We start from the raw sequence: 22,480 nt of genomic DNA, 5'->3' as shown, positions 1-22,480 counted from the left end.
ATGGAGGATAGTGGAGGTTGTTTTATAGGGTACGGGGCAGCTGGATACAGTGGACTGAAAGGGACATGTGGGACAATATTTGTTAATTCCCATGTCTCACAGTAATGTACTTAAAAGATACTAGATCATTACAAAAAGTGGAACAACAATTTTGTGTTGACTTTCTGAAAACTGACCATATTACTTCATCTTGAAGGACAAAGAAAAGAGGTGCTTTCCATGGGGACAATAGTGTGTGTATATGTATGCATGTATATATATATATATATATATATATATATATATATATATATATACCCATTATAAGTTAATCAATACAGTAGTAAGGTTTTTCAGTAAAGGCACTTTTTATTTACATTATTAAATACTGTCAGCAATGTCGTAAAGTACATTAAGAAACAGGTAGAACACAATTAATATAGAAATAGAAATTTTGAGAGTGCCCATAAGTTGTTGAATACCTAAATTGAAAGGTCAGTTCTATATACCTTATGTAATCATGGAAATATTGTCAGAGAGATTTGAATACCTCCATTAAACAGGGGGAGAAACAGATGAACAGAGATGGTGCAAACTTTCTCAACCATGAAAATATAGGGGGCAGAGCCACTTAAGAGACTTGGATCTGTGGCATTTGCCTATAGCAGATCAGACATTAAAGATTCACTATGACCCGAACCCTAAGTACTATAGCATTCACACTTTTAGGTGACTACAGAGGGTGCTGTAAAGACTTTTGACCCTATGTGTATAATATGAAAGTGGATTTTTTTTTTGCATGGATTTTTTTGCAAATTTGATCAACCATCACTTAAGCTCTTGCTGGAACACTGCTTTCATGATGCTATGTTCCTGAGGGGATCAATATTCCATTGCAAGCGTCAGAATTCATGGTATTGGTGGAATTATGGTGGGGCTCAATTACTTTGTAGACCTTAATTTTTCTTGAATTAGGATGCTGTTTCTGTAGGTTTCTGAAAGACTTTTTTAAGAACGTTATTCTCAGTCTTCTTAATGTACCTTCCTTGTCTCTCATGAATGTTGTTTCTATTAACTGAATCAGCCTTTGAACCATGCATGTATCTATTAGCATTTTAATATATGTAAAAATTTAATATATAAAAATTCATTCATTTGCCTAATACATTGAATAAAAATACATTAGCATTTTCTCTGAGTACCTACAAACTGATAGATAAAAGCTTCATACTGTAATCTTCAATTAGGAGAGAAGATAAAATATGCCCTTATGTAATTTTATGTTTTGTAATTTCTTTAGCACCTAATAATACATGTGACGAAAATGCATTCATGTGCCATAATAAGGTGTGCATTCCCAAGCAGTTTGTGTGTGACCATGATGATGACTGTGGAGACGGCTCAGATGAGTTCCTGGAGTGTGGTGAGTAAGGTGTCTTATAGGATTTATCTGCTCAAGGTCCATTAAAGGGATGCCAAGACACAGAAGTAACCAAAACAAACAGGCATTTATTAATGACTCCAATGAATTCAGTGTTACACACAGAGTGTGGGAATTTGTTAGATCCTGAAAACATCCATTTTTAAAACGTTTCCTTTTGCCATGAATTCAGAGCAATTGGCAGTCAAACTGGGAAATGTCTAGAAAAGGCCTTAGCGTAGAAGTAGTTAAAATTCTTTGAACTTTGAAGATTAGACATGACAGGTTAATCTGACCTTAGCTGTACATAAAAAATGATATTCAAAAAAGAAGTTAGTGTTTTCCTTAATTTTTACTTTGACACTTGTACGACTTAATGTTTAAATTATCATTATGATCACCAAGTGTGTCTCAGAATTATGTTATTTAGTTATAACATTTATTCCTCCAGAATAGAAATTTTAGTATAACTAATTAAATATTAAAATTCAGTTTCGAGTCTTCTGGAAAACCATATATTTTTATGAATATTAAAATGCTAAGAATGAGTTAATTTATGTAATACATATTCAAGGGCATATTGCGTGCTTAGGTAGCATTGGCATTACACTGCCAATCATGGCTGACCACCTTGGACTGTAGACCCCAGGCCCATATGTGATGTCTTATGTCATGGATTCAGTGCTCTGCAGACTCCGCACTTTACAGTACACCCGATGCTTTCCTCCGTTTCCCATGTGAGGTTGACTAATTGCCATATTTCATTCTTTTGTAGTATTTTTATCTTTAGTCTTTGATGGGGTCTCTGAGAAATCTCTTTATATATATATATATATATATATATATATGTTTTTAGAGTTATTTCATATTTTATCTTTCAGTCAATATATTTCAAGTAGCACATCGTAATTCAACATGTACTGTTTTAGATTGGTTATTTATATTTATTCACTCATTACATATTTACCTACTTGCCTATTTGAGATCAATGACTGACATAGAATTTGCAATGCAGATTAGCCTATATTCAAACCCACAGATATGCCAAACCCTAGGATTAAAAGTATGTGCTACAGGGAAACAAGATGTCATAATAGCATTTCACTTGTAGATCTATTTCTTTTATCATACTCAAGAAATACTGCATACATAAGACGAGTATGACCTGCTTAGGAAATTACTAGAACATTTTAAAAGTGAACAATGTGGCTCTGAATCATATAAGTAATGATGCCTTGGAAGGAAATAGAAAACCTATAGCTCACTCATGACTAACTGTGGAATGGGCAGGATAGAGGCATTTCATAATGACACAATTTGGAGAATAGCAATTCTGCTTGTAAGCTTTGGAACACAATAAAGTGAGGGATAGTTTTTGTGATGCAGGAAAGAAATGTGATACATGGTTCAAGATTTGAAATTGTAGTTGTAGAAAGCAGAAATGTGATGTTGATGAGTCCCACTACTACGTCAGACCTTAGCACTAAGATTAGCACTCAGGTTAGCGCAGACTAGGAAAGAGGCAGACAGAGTCAAAACAAAGAAAGAAAGAAAATCAATATGCAAGACAACAACATCACAACCGATATTCTGGAGTTGAAATGCTGGGTTGCTACTCTAGTGTTATAAGCTGTATCAGGAAGTGCTTTTACACAGGGAGACTGGGGAAAAGAAGCCCTGGAGAGTGGATTATGAATACTTAACCAGGAAGAGTGTGCAATCAAGAGCAAGAAAAATGCTGCCAAAAAGTCAATCCATTAGAATCCTGGGAGACTTAAATTTGACAGCTTTGCTTAGAGTTTTTTTTTCCTTTTAATCTCGAAGAGGACTTTCTAAAAGAAGATGTTACAGGAAATGATGTTCAATTAATTAATGGGAAGTGGAAGTCGGTAAGTAGAAACAACCAAATTCTGCATACAAGTAAAGCAAAAACGTGTTTAGGGAGATGAAGATGGATTTGCAGCTGAGTGAACCAGACTGGATTTGTTGTGCTTACTAACAGGGACATCCTGCTCCTGCAGGGACAGACTGCAAACAGGATGCTACGGCAGCCTCCACTTCCACCGTCCAGTATGACAAATTCTTCAGTAAGATGTGCAGCGAATTGCCTTTGCCACTTCATAATGACTTAATCAAATTCTACCTCTAAAATTAGAAGAATTTTTACCACTATTTTCTAGGAATGCCCGTTTATAATTTAAAAGGAGAAAAATTTCATTATAAAACTTAATTCAATAAGTCAAACATAAACATAGTTTAAATAAAACAAACAGATATTAACCTTAACAAATGATGCTTTATTATATAACTTGACTTTTAATGGCCCTAAGAATTGGCATATTGGAGGGGTGGCCCCAAGAATTAGCATACTTAACAGTTACAAACATTTTTGTCCTCATTCTTTTATAAATAGGGTTTTATTCTTATTAAATAAGTTCTTTCTGAACTTAATAATGTTTGGCAGCATAAGTATACCATTACAATTTCTGAGAAGAGCTGCTGGAGCTCAGACTCCGTTTACCCATAAGGTCTGATACTACACATAACCAAGCAACCATGCCCGGGAATAGATTATAGTAGTCATCATTCTGCTTCACATCCTGAGAGAAATGGGTCAGACATAGACAATCACAGAATAGAAGCAGTTGGTTGTGTGGAATAGTAATCCATTCTTACCTAGAAACCTGGTGCCTTATTTCCAAGTTTATATTTGACGTTTTTCTACTTTCACACAAAAACCATGTCTTACAGAAGTAATGGAGAAATGAGAAGAATTTTCCAGACAGGCGCATTCTGCCTACTTGCTAATTAGGGCTGCTGTCCACTGAGAGGGGAGAGTGCCGGTTAATTTTTGTAATGGGAGCTTATTGGATGCTACATCCTCCCCTCTAGGGTACCGTCAGTGTGGTCCGGAAGAGTTCCGCTGTGCTGATGGGCGCTGCCTCGTAAACACGCTATGGCAGTGTGATGGTGACTTTGACTGTCCTGACAGTTCTGATGAGGCGCCAATGAACCCAAGGTGCACGAGTGCAGGTATCACACTACATAATACTCTGTTCACCTTCAGCTTTCTTTTTCTGGTTTCACTTTTGTTTCTTTGAGACGACATGTTTATACACAGCCTAGGTTGGCCTCAAACCTAGGGTTCCCTTTTCTCAGCCTTCTGAGTGCTCACATTAGAGGTCTGAACCACCATTCCCTGATTATGAAATTCTGCTTTAATTTCTATCTAGTTAGGTATTCAGTGAAGTAGACACAAAGAACCAGACACATGATTCTACTGGTTGCATAAAGCACCCAGTGGTTACGTTTAAGGTTGTGCCAAAGAATCTGAGTGCTTTTTTACTCTCTCACTTCACAAATACATCTTATTTGCTTAGGGAGGAAGTTAGTTCTTATATGGTTCAGGCTGACTTCGAATTCACTGTGTAGCCAAGTACAACCTTTAACTTCTCCTTTGCATTCACCTTTTAAACGCCAGAATTATAAATGGTGGTACATGTTTCCATGATCAATTTTAATCTTTAATTGATATTTTATATGAGGAAAATTTCACTCCATAGGGTCCATAAAATAAAATTATAAAATACATTAAAAATTTAATGACATATCATCAGACTACAACATTATTTATTTCCATAAATACATATAATTATTACATTTCAATAAATTTTGAATAATAATATATTGGAAATGATTTACATAGAAATTGTGTCTATTACACATACTACATAGAATTTGAACACTACAAATAATTTGAACAGAAATACAAGAACGAATTATACGCATACTTGTAAATACTCAAAGACATACCTAAATTAATTTATGCACAATTTCACTATAAGAAAGACTGTTCAGTCGTGTATTTCAGTGAAAACTCACTTTTTTCTGATATCCTGTACATAGTGAGGCTTTTCTTTTAAAACCACATACTGTGAACAGTAGCATTCAACATTCCAGGTTTACGTAGCTGCAAGCTACACTTTGTAAAGCTGTATGTCAAAGAACTATCGTTCTCCACCAATGTCCTTTTTATGCCCTGACTAAAAATGTCAGTGCTATATTTTTGTAAGAAATGAATTTAGTAATATTCACCTCTTCTACCTTCTTAACTTTCAGTGACAAATAATTTCTCAAAGATCTATAGCTTGGGGGAAATGTCAAGTCATCATTACACTTTTGAACTCATTATTCACAGGGTAAATGAGACAGAATACATTAATATTGCTATAGGTGCTTCCTTTGAAAGCTGATTTCATAGGAAAGCTAGGTCTTAGGTAACTGTAGATCATAAGCAGTCTCTTTCCCCCGATACCAGTCTGTGCAGCACCTTGTATGTTAACCCCTTGTTACTTCTGACATACAAGTTATCGTTTTGTGAGTGTTTTCTAGAACGATGTCATACAAAGGCATGCTTTTTATATTCCATATGTTTTATTTTCTTTTTCCAGAACATTCGTGCAACAGTTCATTTTTTATGTGCAAAAATGGCAGGTGCATTCCCAGCGATGGTCTTTGTGACAATAGGGATGACTGCGGTGATGGCTCAGATGAGGCAAAATGCCACATAAATGAATGTCTGAGTAAGAAAATCAGTGGATGTTCTCAAGATTGTCAGGATTTGCCAATCAGTTACAAGGTAGGCACTCATCAAAAACAGCAAATCATAAGAAATGTCAGAAAATGATACAATGACAACTTTATTTCAATCATGACCTTAAAACTTGAAAGAGAACTGTAATTTTCTAAGTAAAGAGATATACAGAAGGATTTCTCTCTGAAAAGGGATACTGGCGTACATATGAGAGTTACAGGAATATAGTTGGAAATAAAATATCAAAACTTTCAGAATAAGAGAAGGGAGATTTTAGAGATATGCGAAAATAACTGTAAAATGTTCACTCAAAAAGCTCTCATTTCTCCCTTCTTTCTGCTGAATAATCTTGCAGTGGGGTGGGTACCCATTATTTATTTTAAAATAAAAGCTATAGCATTACCAGAAAGACATAAAGGGAAAAGTCTAAAAATTATGCATTATTAGAAGCTTGGATAAGTACTGTTCTCTAACTCTTACTGAATTATGTAAATCCTTTCTACTAGTACAGTTTTTGTGAAGAGAATGACTTATTGGAAAAAATGGACAGAAATAGCTCTTAAAGTCATGGATACGGTATAACACTACTGACTCAGTAGTGCTACAACTGATAATTAGTTGGGAAACTCCATTAAGAACAGTTCATTTGCAGCCTGAGGCTATCACTCTTTGGTAGAACACTGCCTTCCTAGCACAGTTCCCTAGCTCACAGAAAAAATAAAGTAACCCACTCGAAATTTGGGTGTTTTGTTGCTGTTGATTGTATTGTTTTGTTTTGGTTGTTTGATTTATATCAGACAGTGACTCAGGGAGAACTCCCATTAGGTTATGTCCTCTATAAAAGGGCAGCTCATTGCCAATTAGAAATGTCTTTAGACATATACCTTGTTTTACTGAGTGTTTCACCTAAAGAACTTAATGTTTATGGACATTTGTTAAAGATCATCTTAATATGTGAATTTGTCTATATTTATAAATACAGGAGCTAGAGAAATGGCGCAGCAGATAGAAGCACTTGGTGCTATTGGAGAGGACTAGGTTCAATTCCCAGTAACCCTATGACAGACAGTTCAAAAGTATACAATTTAATGGAATACAGCATCTGTCTCCCATAGCTAACCTCCCTACACACACACACACACACACACACACACACACACACACACACACATATCCAACAGCTACATGGTGGAAAGACTCACAAATATAAGAAATATACATCTAGAAGCATGAAGGTGTGGGACATATTTGGGGAATATTTATAAAATATCAGAATAAGAAACATATAAGGTTCTTGTAGTCTCAAGGGCTGAGTCATATTGTAACATCAGTGTAAACAGTTTCACACATCACCAGTGATTCAGCAGGAAATCCATAAACTCTGCAAAGAAGACCTGAGAGAAAAGATGTGTCCAGCATGAAGATACTAGGCTACATGTTTTTGTGTTTGCTGTAGCAAGATATGAAGGGGTATTTCTGCAAAATGCAAATTCAACCTAATACCCATTTTAATCTTGAATTTCTGACACTATGATTACTATTACATATGATTACTATTATAATTATGGTGGGGTTCAATTACTTTGTAGACCTTAATTTTTCTTGAATTAGGATGGGGTTTCTGTAGGTTTCTGAAAGGCTTTTTTAAGAACATCGTTATTCTCAGTCTTCTTAATATACCTTCCTTGTCTCTCATGAATGTTGTTTCATACAATGGAAAAGTCTAAAAATTATGCATTATTAGAAGCTTGGATAAGTACTGTTCTCTAACTCTCACTAAATTATGTAAATCCTTTCTACTAGTACAGTTTTCATGAAGAGAATGACTCACTGGAAAAAATGGGCAGAAATAGCTCTTAAAGTCATGGATGCGGTATAACTTAACTATATTGATAAAGATTATATAATATACATACATATGTATCTCAAGATCTTTACCAATAGAGTTGAGTGTATATATATATATAAAATATATACCATATAATCTTTTCAAAGATACATATATGTGTTTGTGTGTGTGTGTGTGTGTGTGTGTGATATGATATCCCAGGTATGTCATATCATCAATCATTATTATCATTATTCCTGGCAGGAAAAATATAGATTAAAAATGAAATATCGTTTCTGAAGATGAAGCTCAATGGCAGAATGTCTGCTTAGCATATGCAGACATTAGGTTGATTTCCTATCCCAAAAAGTTAAACAAAGTAAAATAAATATATTGGAAAAGCTACATTTTTTAAATATAGAATTAGACTTTATTTTATCTTAAGAGGTTGTTAGCTTATCTACACATGTAAGCACTGAACCACAAGAAGAAGGGGCTCAGCAAATGAACCAGGAGAGCACTTAAAGGAGAGTCTGTAACTAATAATAAACGAGCAAATGTTTATGAGTCAAGGGAGCAGAAACATATTTTTAGTAATTTACATATTATCAACACAGAAATGTCTTCTGAATATATCAAAAAGGTTTTATAGAATTATTGTAAACCAGTACATAAAATTAAAATTCATAGTTTTACTTACAATAGTTCAGTATCACATAAGTATATTTATTGTGCAACAATAAGAAGAGATACACTACATGGTAACAAGGATCTTTGGAAACTTCGTACATGATGCAAAATGAGATTTTCATTTAATATGCTCAGTGCACAGGACACAGCCTGTTGCATAGAGAATATTTCCCATGGAGCACCATGTCATATGGCACTGCATATCTTACGATTCCTCACCCTGCAATACTTGGTGGTTAAATCCTTTAAATATCAAGTTTGTTTTGACTTTTCTGAATGTATTTGATAATGAGGTGAAAGGTCTGCTTTAAATATACTAATGTAGTTTCAAAAAGATATATGAAGCCTGAAGAATAACTATAAATTATGTTCTTAAATGCATATCTGTCTATGTTAAGTAAGATTAATAAATAAAATGAAACATGTACTAAATGAGTAAAATTTTAAGTTTAGTATTATGAATAAAATGACAAGAAAAAGTCAAATATTGCATATATATATATATGTCACATATACACACACACACATGGGGAGAGAGAGAGAGAGAGAGAGAGGGAGAGAAGTTGGACTTATGTCCTAATGAATATTATATAAGGATAGTATTTAAGTGGAATAGCTGTGTACACAATACAATGGGTACGTTTTCTGGAAAAAATATTTTGTAAGGTTTTTCTCTTTTAATAGATGAAATCAATTATCTAGTAACCTATGTATTGATGTGATATACACATATTATAGGAAACTATCCTTCAAATTCCTCAATAAAAATTGTTTAGTAAAAAAAAATAGAACTTAGGGATATTGAACATTGTACACATTTGTTGTGAAACATCTGTGAGAAGTAGAATTATTAAAAGCTGAACATGTGGGCTGACTGGTCATATCAGTGGTTGAGAGTACTTGTTAATATTGGGGTTTGGTATCTATGGATGAAATGAATTCCAAGGTGCAGCATTCTCTGGTTGACCCTTCCTTCAGTCTTTGCTCCATTTTTGTTCCTGTTTCCTTCAGAGAGGAATGAATCTCAGTTAAAAATTTTGAGGGGAGAATAGGCCAATCCCCCAACTGCGGGCCATGCCTACCCACTGGATATGGTCTCTACAGGCTTTATCTCCCCTTTCTTGGATAAATGTCATTCCCATTGGGTCCTGGTAACCACTCATTTCCCTGGCATCTTGGGCTTTCTAGTGGCTACCTCGCCCCATTTTCTACCACCCCACTGCTATACATTTCTATTCATTTTCCTGACACTCTTCTAGACTTCTCTCTTGTGTTTTCCCAAACCTTATCTTGCCTCCCCCCTTTTTTCCTTACTCTTCTTTCCCCACACCCCCCAGTTCCCTTCCTCCCTTTACCTCAGCTGAGGCAAAGGGGAGGCACAATGGGATGGGGGATTTGAAGAGTAGAAACCCGGGAAGGGAAACAGCATTTGAAATGCAAATACATAAAATAACCAATAAAAATGAATACTTGTTACAAAAGCAAGAAGACATGAAAATATGAGTTCAGTCCTCAGCATTCACATAAACTGTGAGTAGGGCAGTTCACACCTGCATTAGGGGCAGAGATAGGAAGTCTGTGTCATTTCAGTGACAACTACCCTTATCCCAACTGGTAGCACTAGGTTTTAATGACACTTTTAAAAAACGATAGAGAATAGGAGACTAGACTCCAAATGAGCTCATCTGACCTCAGATGATGCATATTTACACAACCATATGCACACACAGGAAACATCCATTTATACACATACACGGAGATAAAATCTTGACAGAAGTTATAATTGACTAAATGTGAATCTTTGCTAGATAATTAGAAAAAATTGTCATCTGCTTTTGGGAATAAAAATGTTCCAATTATATAACAAAAAGAAGATATAAATATTTGTTAAAAATCTGTATTATAAAAGTAACTTTTATTTCCCTGATGTAATTGTTGTGTAAGAGGCTTACTGCTGAATAAGCTCACCCTTTCTAGTTCTTTCTGAATTCTGGCTTCCTGGATCAACTCAGCTGTTCTCGTGCAAGTTCCTCTTCAAGATGACTGATTCAAATTGGCTTAGCTTCTCACAGAATTGCTCTGCTTGACCTCAAACTAACTCTGGTAGTCTGTTCTCCTGGCTACTTATATCTTCACCTGTGTCTAACGTGTTCTTTCTGTATCTTGTGTCTGTAAAACTGAGCTGTAAAAGCTGCCTCTCAACTCTATGAACTGAACTGCTAACAACTCCACTCCACTGCCATGCCTCTCAACTCATTGACTCAACCAAACTAACTGATTAGCGCTCAGAGATCAGCATGCCTCTGTGTCCAGAGACTTTTTACATGAAACTTGCTGTATACCAGTCTGGTATTGAACTCAGAGATCTGCTTGTCTCTGTCTTCTGGGACTAAAGGCATGTCTGTATTACAGCCAGACCACATAGACCCAGAAGGTCTTTGGATGTGGTCTCTTGCCAGGGCAGCCATGTTACTTATTGTGGTAAAAAACAAAAATGGTGGAACGGTACATACTATTTCACACTTTCTCTCCCGGGCTCCCTCTGACTCGAGTGGTCCCTGAGCTGTGGCGTCCTGCCTTCACTCACAGTTCCATCCCATCCCACACTGCTGATGGCTACACTTTGAGCCTGTGGCAATCTCTCTACCCATCTAGCTCCCAGGGCGGTTGTTACCATGCCAGGAATACACATCCCAATTTCGTGACAGGCCAGGTGCATCCCACCACCATACATCCTCTTGAACTCAAATAAATCGCCACATGAAAGAACACACCACACAATATCCTCTGATCCAATTGATAAGATATAATTTGCTCATCCAGACAACACAAAATCCTGTACACACCTGGCCCTTTAAAATAGTCATAACAACCTGTAACTATGCACAGAGAAGAATCTTAACATCTGCTGCCACCATGTTTTCCCAGCTCCTTCCTCCTCACTTCTCCACTCTGGCCCATCTATCATCTTCTCCCTCTCTTCTAAAACTTCTGTTCCCACCTCCCTTCCTTCTTGTCCAATGATAGGCCTTCACCAGCATAATGGCATGAACCTATACCAGTGCATACAGAACTCACTCACTCTGGATGAAAAATCTGCTATTTTAGCTTCACATAATATATGGAATTTTACTAAGGTTGATTGTCAGGAGACAGGATGACTTTCCAGTACCTATTTAAGTGTTTTTCTAGTGTGAGCCTCACTAAGAGAACCAATAGAAACAGACAATGCCAGTAACATCAGTTAACCATTCTCATTTTTCTCTTCCCAGTGCAAATGCTGGCCTGGATTCCAACTGAAGGATGATGGTAAAACATGTGTAGACATTGATGAATGTTCTACAGGTTTCCCCTGTAGTCAGCAATGCATCAATACATATGGAACCTACAAGTGCCGCTGTACAGAAGGCTATGAAACACAGCCTGATAACCAAAATGGCTGCAGGTCACTCTCAGGTAGTGGAAGGAATTTGCCCATAATGGGAGCTCAGTGATAAAAGTGGATATTGAATGTTATAGTCATTTTTATTGAACTCAGTCCATGTTCCTGTGTCTGAGAAGTCAAAATTCTTCCTTCAGGATTAGGATCTATTACTGTGACTTTTTACACTGGACATGTTCTACTCTCTTTAAAGGAAGATTGCATTCTTGTCTTATGAAGTATAAAGAGATTTTGTGATATTGAGAGCACCTGAATATGGTGCATGCTTTTCTGTGGCAGAGATTATTATCACAGGTTGGCCAAAACTAAGAGACAGTATCGTAACATTATTGTGATAATTTTTCTTGTATTGCTTTCAGCTATGCATACATGCATGCCTTGAAAAACCATAGGCCAGTAATGGTGACATCTAAAATAAATCCTACTATATACTATTTTATCAATAATTTAGCTATCCAGATCATTTAAAATTTCTGTTTAGTCTAAGCATTCTGGTTTTTCAAAAAGCAAGACCTATACTTTTATAATAGGGAAGTAACCAAATATATCAAAATGAAAAAAAAAACAAAAAAATGATAAGGAGAGTAAATGGCATGGAAGACAAATTATATCCCTTTTAGTTTTTAAACCATGAAAACTCAAATAACGATATTGATTTCATTTAAATATTTATTCAAGTAAATGGATATACAAAATTTTGAACTATTTTTCTTTAAGAATTTATTTCTAAGTGAAAACTACAAAGTACCAATTTAAAGTTTAAGAAAATCTCATAATATACTGAGCATTTTGTTCCGTGTCCTTTTATACATTTTGTAGCTTTGAAAATTTGTAAAATAGTAAGGCATGTGAGCTGAGCATTTCTGAGAGAATTAGCAGTATACAAAAGATTAAAAATAAACATGATGAAAAGTGGCAAAATTTTTAAAAAACAACTCAACATCTGGAACTTAGAATTGGTTAATTATCACGAAGAAATTTCTGACTATCTGAATGTTTGACTCTACTGTGGCTTCTAACACACCTACATTATCATTTTCTGAAATGCTTCACAAATATAGTATTAGCTATGTCTTAATATGAGATACATTATTTAATGTCTAGATAACTAGAGTTAGAGAAATACATGTTGAATTACTTACATTCCATGTTTTTTTCATGAATATTTGTGCTTAACTTTCTTAAAGTCCTGAGGACTTCTGCTGTTATTAGTCAGGGAAGTAACTACATAGTTATTTACACTATTATAAACCGAAATGATTGAGCCTAAAGAGAAGTCCATAAGGGTCTGATGCCTAATATAATCTTCTATTTGCATTTAGATGAAGAACCCTTCTTAATTCTCGCTGACCAACATGAAATTAGAAAAATTAGCACTGATGGCTCCAACTATACACTTCTAAAGCAGGTATGATAGCTCCAGGATGGTGAGACAGTAAGTGTTGTTCCATGTGTATCAGTAGTGAGGCATATAGAGAGCCTGATAAAATGTATAGAGCTTATCTCTCCCTATATGTATAAAAACTACCATGTGTTTTGACTGTGATTAGCAAAGTGTCACAAATTGTTTTATGATGCTGCATGGAAGAAAGAAATGATGGTAAGGATAGTATATGCTAAGAATTGTTTTAGGAATGCTATATGAGAAGTCTCTGGCATACTAGAAATGGCAAAGTGTTTGTTTAAGTTATTTTGTAACCTGTCCAAATTAGTAGGCATACTGTCAATTTCCTGATGTCTCCTGAAAATGAATGGGATTTTTTCTACTACTAATTTAAATAATATAGTCTTTATACTGTGCTATGTCAATTTATGGAGAGACCATTAAATATCCAGTTTATAATTCAATTGAGCCAGAGAATTGGATATATAGTCACCATTTCAGTGACAACTCCTTGCTTTATTTTCCAAAGTCCTGTATCTCAAGACACACAAACAGCATGCTTTTTATTGTCTTTCATACTGGATATGATTTTAGATTGTTTTTGATAGAATGAGTTTTTTTCTCCAAGATACATTTGAAACTATATAACATAGTAGAACTACTTCAATATATTCCTGACTCCTGTTGGCATTTGCATTGTTGCCAAACATGAACACTTGAATGGAAATGTGCTTGAAATGCTTCTTAGAGACAGCAAAATATATAAAAATGTAGAAGACAGGGTTAGTCAGAGTTCACACCTATCCCTATGTCTCTGTGAAAAAAATACTTTTTAATGGTGACCACTCAGTGACGAACCAGGCCAGAAAGACCAAAGAAAAGCTGTGCATGAAGCCTGTCTGAGGGTTTCTTGAGGTATATAAGTTTTGTTATGCATCATCATTTCGTTATAATATTATTAAAAATTAGGGATTCCCGGGAGCACAATCATTTCCCTCTCTAGATTTATTATGTAAAGATGAAGAAAAAGTGATAAATATATTTTCTTGATAATTTGTCTCTACACAAATAAATGAAAAGATATTATCTTAAAATTAATTTCGTATACCTGCTTAGCAATGTTGCTCTTTCTAGTGTTTTGAATTTTACTATTTTAATTGCAGTCAGTAAACATCTCAGTTAATTGCGTTGTATGAAATTATAACGAATGGTAGAACTTTTCTTAGTATATTTGCTTTAAAATATGATTGTCCTAATCAAGCTGTGGTTTAAATTCATATATCATATGCAGGAAATGTACTTTGATAACATGTATCATTATAATGGAAATTGGTCTAATGTCTTTCAATATGTTATACAATTCAACTCAAACAGTGCCTTTATTCCAGGAAAATTGTTTAAAGAAACAACATGCATTTTTCTAAATTAATCATCTTGAGTAAAGGAGCGCAAATCTTCAGCCACAGAAATAAGAAAGGCGAATAGGACTTTGATGAAACTAATTTTCAGCTCTGAAGCCAAAGAAATGACTTAGTCTAGGCACATCCTTGGCCGTTACGCTTTTACATCTGATTCTGCAGAGAGAAGAGTACTATTTTCTATGCACATTAAGGGACAACTGCAGAAAAATGTCCACCCTTGGCCAGATTGGAAATGTTTTAATTTTCTGTACTAGCAGCTTTAAATATTATAGTAAGCTGGCTAAATTTGGATTTGAATTATTATTATATAAATAAATTGGTGTTAAGAAAGTAGAGGACAATGACTGGAATTACAGATAATCCCTTCCCTAAATGATAGACAAATTTATAGTCTCCTTACACAAGCCCTCTATTCAACCATGTGAACAGAGTCCCTATCTATATACATTATCCATCTAAAGAGAAAAATCATCTGAATAAAAGAAGTTTCTGATTACTGACATTTATTTATTTATTCTTCAATAATTTATTATTTTTTCATTCACCTTACATTTTTCTGCAGCCCCCCCCTTCTCATTGTAGATCTGCCTTTACAAATCCATCCCCCCACTACCCCTCCCCTTGTCTGGGGAAAAGGAGAAGTTCCACTTGGGTACCATCCAACCCTTGGACATCTAGTCCCAGCAAATCTCGATAGAAACTCTCTCACTGAGGCACAACCACTCTAGTCCAGATTGTGGAGCGGGTTGAATGGCAGGAAACAAGGGTCAAAGAAAGTCCCTGCTCTAATAGAGGATCAACATGAAGACCTTGATGCACATCTACAACTAAGTTATAGGGAGCCTAGATCCAATACCTGCAAGCTCTTTTGTTGTTGATCCATTCTCTGTAAGCCCCCATAGACCCAGTTTGCTTGACTTTGTAGATCTTCTTGTAGCGTACTTGACCCCTCCACTTTGCCAATTTATGCCCCACACCACCCACTCTTCTACAATATTCCCCTAATGTTTGACTGTGGATCTCTGCATCTGTTTCAATACTCTGATGGATGAAGCCACTCTGGAGAAAGCTTTGTGAGGCTCTTGTTAGCAACCATTGCAGACTATCATTAACAGTGTTAGGTATTGGCTCTCTCACATGAGAAGGGTCCCAAGTTTAAGCAGTCACTGACTGGCTGTTTCCACAGTCAATGTTCCTTTTTTTGTTCCTGTGCATCTTGTAAGTAGAATCGTCTTGGGTTGAAGGTTTTGTAGGTGGTTTGATATCCCCCTCCCTTTACTGGATGTCTTTCTGGCCACAGGAGATGGCTACTTGAGACTCTGTATCCCCTGCTGGTAGGAATCTCAGCTAGGGTTGCTCCCAGAGACTCCTCATAGCCTTCCCCATTCCAGGCCTTCAGCAACTCCCAGAGATTCCCCCAACTGATTTCTTTTCTCATTTCCAGCCCTCTCCAACACTTCCTCTCCCTACATCTCACCCCACCCCAGTCCCTGCCTCACTATGCTATACTTTAAACTCTGTTAGCTGTTTTCTTTCCCCTACTGAGAGAGATTTACATATCCTCCTTTGGTCCATAATTATTCCTTGGGTCTGTGGATTATAGCATGTTTATCCTGAACTTTATGGCTCATGTCCACTTATGAATTATGGCTAATGTCTACTTAAAAGTAAGTACACACTATACATATTTTTATGGTTTGGGTTAACTCACTCAGGATGATATTCTCATGTTCCAACCATTTGACTGCAGATTCCATCATGATTTTGTTTATAATAGTTGAATTGTGTTCATTGGGTAGATGTACCACATTTTCTTTACCCATTCTTCAGTTGAGGGACATTTTCTTTATCCCTTCCTCAGTTGATGGATATATAGGTTGTTTCCTGTTTCTGGTTATGATTAATGCTGTTATTGCCATAATTGAACAAATGTCCATCTGGGATAATGGGGCATCTTTTTGGCTGTATGCCCAGAAGTGGTTTACATGGCCCTGAGGTAGAACTACTTCCAATTTTCTGAGAAACCACCAAAATGATTGTTCAAGTTTGTACTCCCACTAGAAATAAAGGAGTATTCCCCTTGCTCAATCTCACTGCCATCATGTGCTGTCACTCAAGGTTTCTTATCTAGCCATTCCAAACCATATAAGATAGAATCTCAAGTTGTTTAAATTTGTATTTACCTGATAACAAAGAAACTTTAAACATTTCTTTAAATACTTGTCGGCCATCTAAAATTTCTCTGTCGAAAATTTTCTCTTGAGATCTGTACCCCATTTTTCAGTTGCATTACTTGGTTCATTGACATCTAATTTCTTGAGTTCTTTAGCTATTAGCACTTTATGAGATGTAGGGTTGGTGAAGATTTTTTTCTCATTCTGTAGGCTGCTGTTTTGTCCTACTGACAGTGTTCTTAGTCTTGTAAAAGCTTTTCAGTTTTATGAGGTCTTATTTCTTAATTGTTGGTCTTAATGCCTGAGCCATTGTTGTATTGTTCAAGAATTTGTCTCCTGTGCAATTAATTACCTACCTTCTGTTATATTATATTTAGTGTGTTTGGTTTTTATGACATGAATTTATTAAGCTGTCTAAGAAGTAGTCTGGAGAATATTCTAGTGGTATTTTAGGATTCTAATTTTTGTAGTCAGTTCAGATATGCACAGTGAATTTAACTTAGACTTTCTCTAGATTTAGCATGTGCTAAGATAATTAATGTTAGTTCCCAATTTTAGTTTTTGTAATCATTCATGATTAGCATTGTCAACAAGAATGGACTTACTGTCATTCCTTTGAGCTCAGTAAAGGCTTGAATGGAGTCATTTATTATCACCTCATATTGCTTATTTATGACATGTGATTTTTGTGGGGATATGCCATCTGTCTTAGTTGAGGTTTTTATTGGTATAAAGCAATATGACCACAATCTCTTCTATAAAGGAAAACATTTAACTTTGACTGACTTACAATATCAGAGGTTTAGTTCATTATCACCATGGCAAGAAGCATGCAGGCAGACATGGTGCTGGAGAAGGAGCTGAGAATTCTACATCTTGATCTACAGGCAGCAGCAGGAGACTGCCTCATTAGGCATAGCAGGAACATTTGTGAGACCTCAAATCCTACCTCTTCCATAATGACCCACTTTCTCCAACAAGGCCACACCTCCTAAGAGCACCACTTCCTACAGGCCAGTTACTCAAACACATGAGTCCATGAAGGTGGCATTTTTATTGAAATCACCACACCATTGTTTTCATAGTGTGAAGACAAAGTAAAAGAGGTTGCTTATGTTAATCATAATAATGCATAAGAGTTGAACCTGTGACATTTATATTGTTATTACTAAACCTTAGCTGGTATAAAAAATGAAATTGAAAGAAAACCACTTTTTCTTTCCACAATTTCCTGGATTGATTCTATTGATAATCTACTGTTTATCTAGGATTCTTGGAAAGTAGTAAAGTATGCACATGAATTATTTAACCTTGGCCTGATTCTTATAAAGGACTATATGAATTGAAGACCCAACAATTACTATATAATTCTGAATAAAAGTGGAAAGTGAAACCAGTCTTTGTAATTGCCATGTTCATTAATGCTGCTTCCCCAAATCTAAGCCAAACAAGCAAGATATCTCTCTTTCTGGAAGTTGCAGCTCTTAAGCTTAAGACTCATATAAACAAAGGTGTGCCAACCTTAGAGTAAATGTTGATGAACTTAGTTCTCTATCTCCTAGCACCAATAATCTTCTAATTGAAAATACTTTGTATATGAACAAACTCTTCTGCCCTTTTAAATGAAACAGTTCAAATTCTGATCCATATCTTCTTAGTCTACTGAGACTATAATTAGTTCAGTCTTAACAAGAGTTCAGAACTCAGCTAATTCCTGATAAATCATTTGAAAAATTCAAGAGGCACAAAGCCTAGATCTTGGTAATACAATGCTCAAATAAAACAAAACTGCAGCATACCCAAGCCAAACACTGGGGCATCCAAAAGCTAATACCTGAGTTTATGTTGTTTGGTTACTTGCCAGGAAATTTATACCCATGGCTCTGAAGGGAGGCTTTTCCTCTGTTTCACCTTATGTGGAATAAACATCTAGTTCTTCTTTGGTCAAATGTTACTATAAGGCTACAGCTAAGATAGTAATCTTGAATAATTGAGCATTTGAAATATGAAATGTTACTGCCACATCTTTTTCAGCTATGCAGATGACTATCCAGTGTATGGCTTAATACCTTAATGGGTACTCTAGCTCACCAATTTAGAATGTTCTTTTCTAGTTTCTTCACATAAAATGCTATAATAATTTCATATCTCTATTTAATTTTAACTTTCCTTTAAAGTCATATTCTTTGAGTTTATGGAATCATTTGCAACAAATACTCTTATGCAGATGCTTTCTTTATACTTGAAAAATGCATTAAAAACATGGTCACATAAAGTCTAAGACATTATCATAAGGTGTGAAAAATGAAATCAGAAGAGTGACAGGATGACTTATAGCAGTCTTTATGTGACATTTTGTTCTGATCTTTTCTGTGTAGGCAATAACAGCCCTACTTAACTATAGCAGGGGACTTGAATGAAATCCCAGGGAAGACCAGATGTTCTCTCTGAACTGGGCAATCCCAAATATCTCCCCCTACTGCTTGTATGTCATGTATTAGCTTTGGAATATTTTCCAGATAACCAAAGCTGCCCACTGAAATGCTGTGAGGACATAGCTGCCATTGTGTGATCATTCTGAGATAAAAATCACACAGTTACGCTTCATTTGATGACTCACTTATGATGTTCCAATTTGTTTATTTTAATGTAATTTATCTTACTGAGTTTTGTATAATTTACTATTAAAGGGCAAACAAATTTTAGTATATTATTTATTCATTGTTCTTATTCACATTCTTCCCCTACTTTTTTTTCCTGTTCTTCTGTCCTAATGCTATTTCTCCATTTCTGGTTCAGTAGATCATAAACGTATAGCTAGAATAAACATAAACAAGAAGAGTTTCAGGGTCATAAAAATAAAGCTGGAATGGGGTTGTCCTTTAAAATGTGCTTTGTTATGAGTAAATCACATAGTCTAGATCACTATGATGATATTATGAAAAGAACAATAGAAGAGATAGTTACTATGTATAGTCTGATGGGGATCCTGTAGAAGGAACAGACTCATCAGTTTTGGAGAAGAAATTAATTTTCCAACTTATGGCTTTAGATATATATACATATATATAATGAAGGTTAAGATTAGTTTTAGAACTTCCCACAAGTTTTATGGTCACACTACAGTAAATAAATAAGTCATCTTCCCCATATCCTCACCAGTAATTGTTGTTATGCTTCTTTTAAAATTTTTATTTTCTTTTTAATTTATATTTATTTTCATGCAATATATTTTAATCAGATTTTGTCCTCTCCTTAAATCCTTTCAGATCTTTCCTATCTCTTAGGAGCCTAACATTATACTCTTTCTTTTTCTCTAAAAACAAACAACAAATTAATTAACTAATTAATTGAATTAGTCAAGCATCCAAACAAATACATAAATAAATAAATAGGAAAAATCCAAAAGAAATAAAACAAAACCAACCAACCAAGCAAACATAAAACTCAACAAGACAGAAATTATCTAGCCAATCAAAAACTGGAGTTCATTTTGTGTGGGACAACCAATCTCAGGCATGGAGCCTTTCCTGGAATATTTATCAGTGAGTGATTAAATCCAGTGACACTCCACCGGAGAAAGCTCATATTTCCTCTCCAGCAGGTATCAATTGCAAATATGTCCTTAGTTGGTGTGGGATTTATGTCCATTTCCTATTCTCAGTGATGAAATTTTTCTGGCTTGCTACTGTGAACATCTTGTGGTTTCTTGATACCTGACAGCGCCTGTGCCACCATGGTACCGAGAACTGGACATAGGCCCGGGAGATTTAACAAAAGACACAGACTCGGGTCATTCATCAAGAGAGAATGCCATTTACTCAAGGTTCCTGGCATCATTCTCATATATATATATATATATATATATATATATATATATATATATATATCTTAGCCCCAGAACTTTGTTGTTTGACCATTTTAACCATAACCGCTATATCGTGTGCTACAAGCTAATGGAGCAATTCATTCCAAGGGGTGGGGGCTGGGCCCAACAAGTCCCCCTTTTTTATTTATAAATTAGTGCCTGTCTGCCTTACCTGTCATTGGGCAACCAACTCAGGCCTCATGGATCCCCTGTCTTAGGTTAACAGGCACCCCCATGGTCTTACCCATCCTTGGCTGCCTAATTTTTATACATGCTCAGCCATATCTGATCTGATGGGTTGTCTTCCACCAAAGATAACATTATCTGTCGACTGACAGCTTGGCTCTGGGCTATTGTTTTGCCCAGGCGACAAAGAGAAAATGCACACACAAGGGCAGCTCCAAAAGTAATAAAGTCCAATGGGAAGGTGCCAATAGCAGCAGTGTTGCCAAAGTCTCTTTTATGATAGGCCAGGATCAGCTGATTTTCTCATGACTGACAGGCAATAGAACTATGCCTGGGATCTGCACAACCAGAGCAGAGTGTCTGGTCCCCAGATGCTTCATGTAGATGGCATTCCTGCAAAGAATAGTCTAAACTATCTCCAGCATTAGTACCATTCCAAACCACAAAGAAAAATGGAGGAATTACACAGGTGAAGGAAGAGATATTAAAATCTTTACTAAACCTACTAATTTCAAATTTAAGGAAACCTTCAAAGGTGAAAGACATATTCCAAGAAGCAGTGGAATTAAAAGCCAACCCCTGTCTTAACATCAGAGGAGCAGCATCCAGGCATGTAAGAGGACCACAAACATTCCAGAGAGAAGTCGAGGGAAGAATATGTCTTGCCTGTTGTAACTTGTAACTGTTCTTGTACAAGTTTATGCACTGCAATAACTTGCAATTTTTCTGAGACAAGGGGCCACTGCTCTACCCAAAAGGATCATTACTGGATGCAATTTAGCAGTGGCCCCCATGATAAATGTCCCTATGATTCCTGTCTTGTCTGTAGGGGCTCAAATAACTAGGTCCCCATCAGACACAGGTTGAGGGTCCCCCTGTAGGTACCTCCCAAACCTTTACTAGGGGCAAATCCCTGTTTATGTAGCATCCTCAGTACTGGTTGGTTGGTAACCACCATTCCCATCTCACAGCAGCATCTCTCCGAGCTGTCTTGGCACACTGCTCCCAACATTCTCCTCTCCATATGAGACAATATCTCCCAGACAGCACTGTCCTACATAATTGTAAGTTAAAGGGAGCAAGGGGACCATGAGCAGAGACTGTTCCTGTCAGGCTTTCCAACTCCTAAAAACTAAGAGGAACATATAGTCTAATAAATTGACCTGCACTGTTGGGGTCTGGGACCTCAACAACAGGATACACTGCTCCCTGTCCAGGGAGAGGGTCAGGAAAAATTACCCCTCTCCTTGGAGCCTTCATTCCATAACACCACTCCAAGAATAGATAGGGTTCATAAGCAGGAGGAGCGGCAGCTCCCTCTTCTTTAAAGAAGGGATTTTTATTAGGAGGATGAGATTCTGATTTCTTTAGCAACCCTGCACTTATTAATCTTCCTTTTTATCTCCACTATTTCTTTTTCTAATGTTTCTTCTTCATCCCCCTCTGAGCTTGAATCCTGATCTTAATCAGAGATTTATAAAGACTTATGAGGGT

General features: G+C 36.0%; 1 protein-coding gene across 1 annotated transcript in view; it reads left to right on the top strand.

The window, feature by feature from the left end:
- Positions 1-22,480, top strand: part of LOC116900103 (low-density lipoprotein receptor-related protein 1B) — a 274,149-nt gene that overhangs the window by 41,850 nt on the left and 209,819 nt on the right. Inside the window, exons 11-15 of the mRNA XM_032901881.1 lie at positions 1,280-1,402; positions 4,292-4,432; positions 5,851-6,038; positions 11,784-11,967; positions 13,276-13,361. Of these exons, the coding sequence (XP_032757772.1) occupies positions 1,280-1,402; positions 4,292-4,432; positions 5,851-6,038; positions 11,784-11,967; positions 13,276-13,361 (722 nt within the window). The remainder of the gene's footprint in view (positions 1-1,279; positions 1,403-4,291; positions 4,433-5,850; positions 6,039-11,783; positions 11,968-13,275; positions 13,362-22,480) is intronic.

The sequence above is a fragment of the Rattus rattus genome, chromosome 5 (genome assembly GCF_011064425.1).
Source record: "Rattus rattus isolate New Zealand chromosome 5, Rrattus_CSIRO_v1, whole genome shotgun sequence".
In the NCBI taxonomy this organism is placed as follows: Eukaryota; Metazoa; Chordata; class Mammalia; order Rodentia; family Muridae; genus Rattus; species Rattus rattus.
Note: the sequence above shows the minus strand (reverse complement) of the source record. Positions and strands in the feature narration are given on the sequence as shown.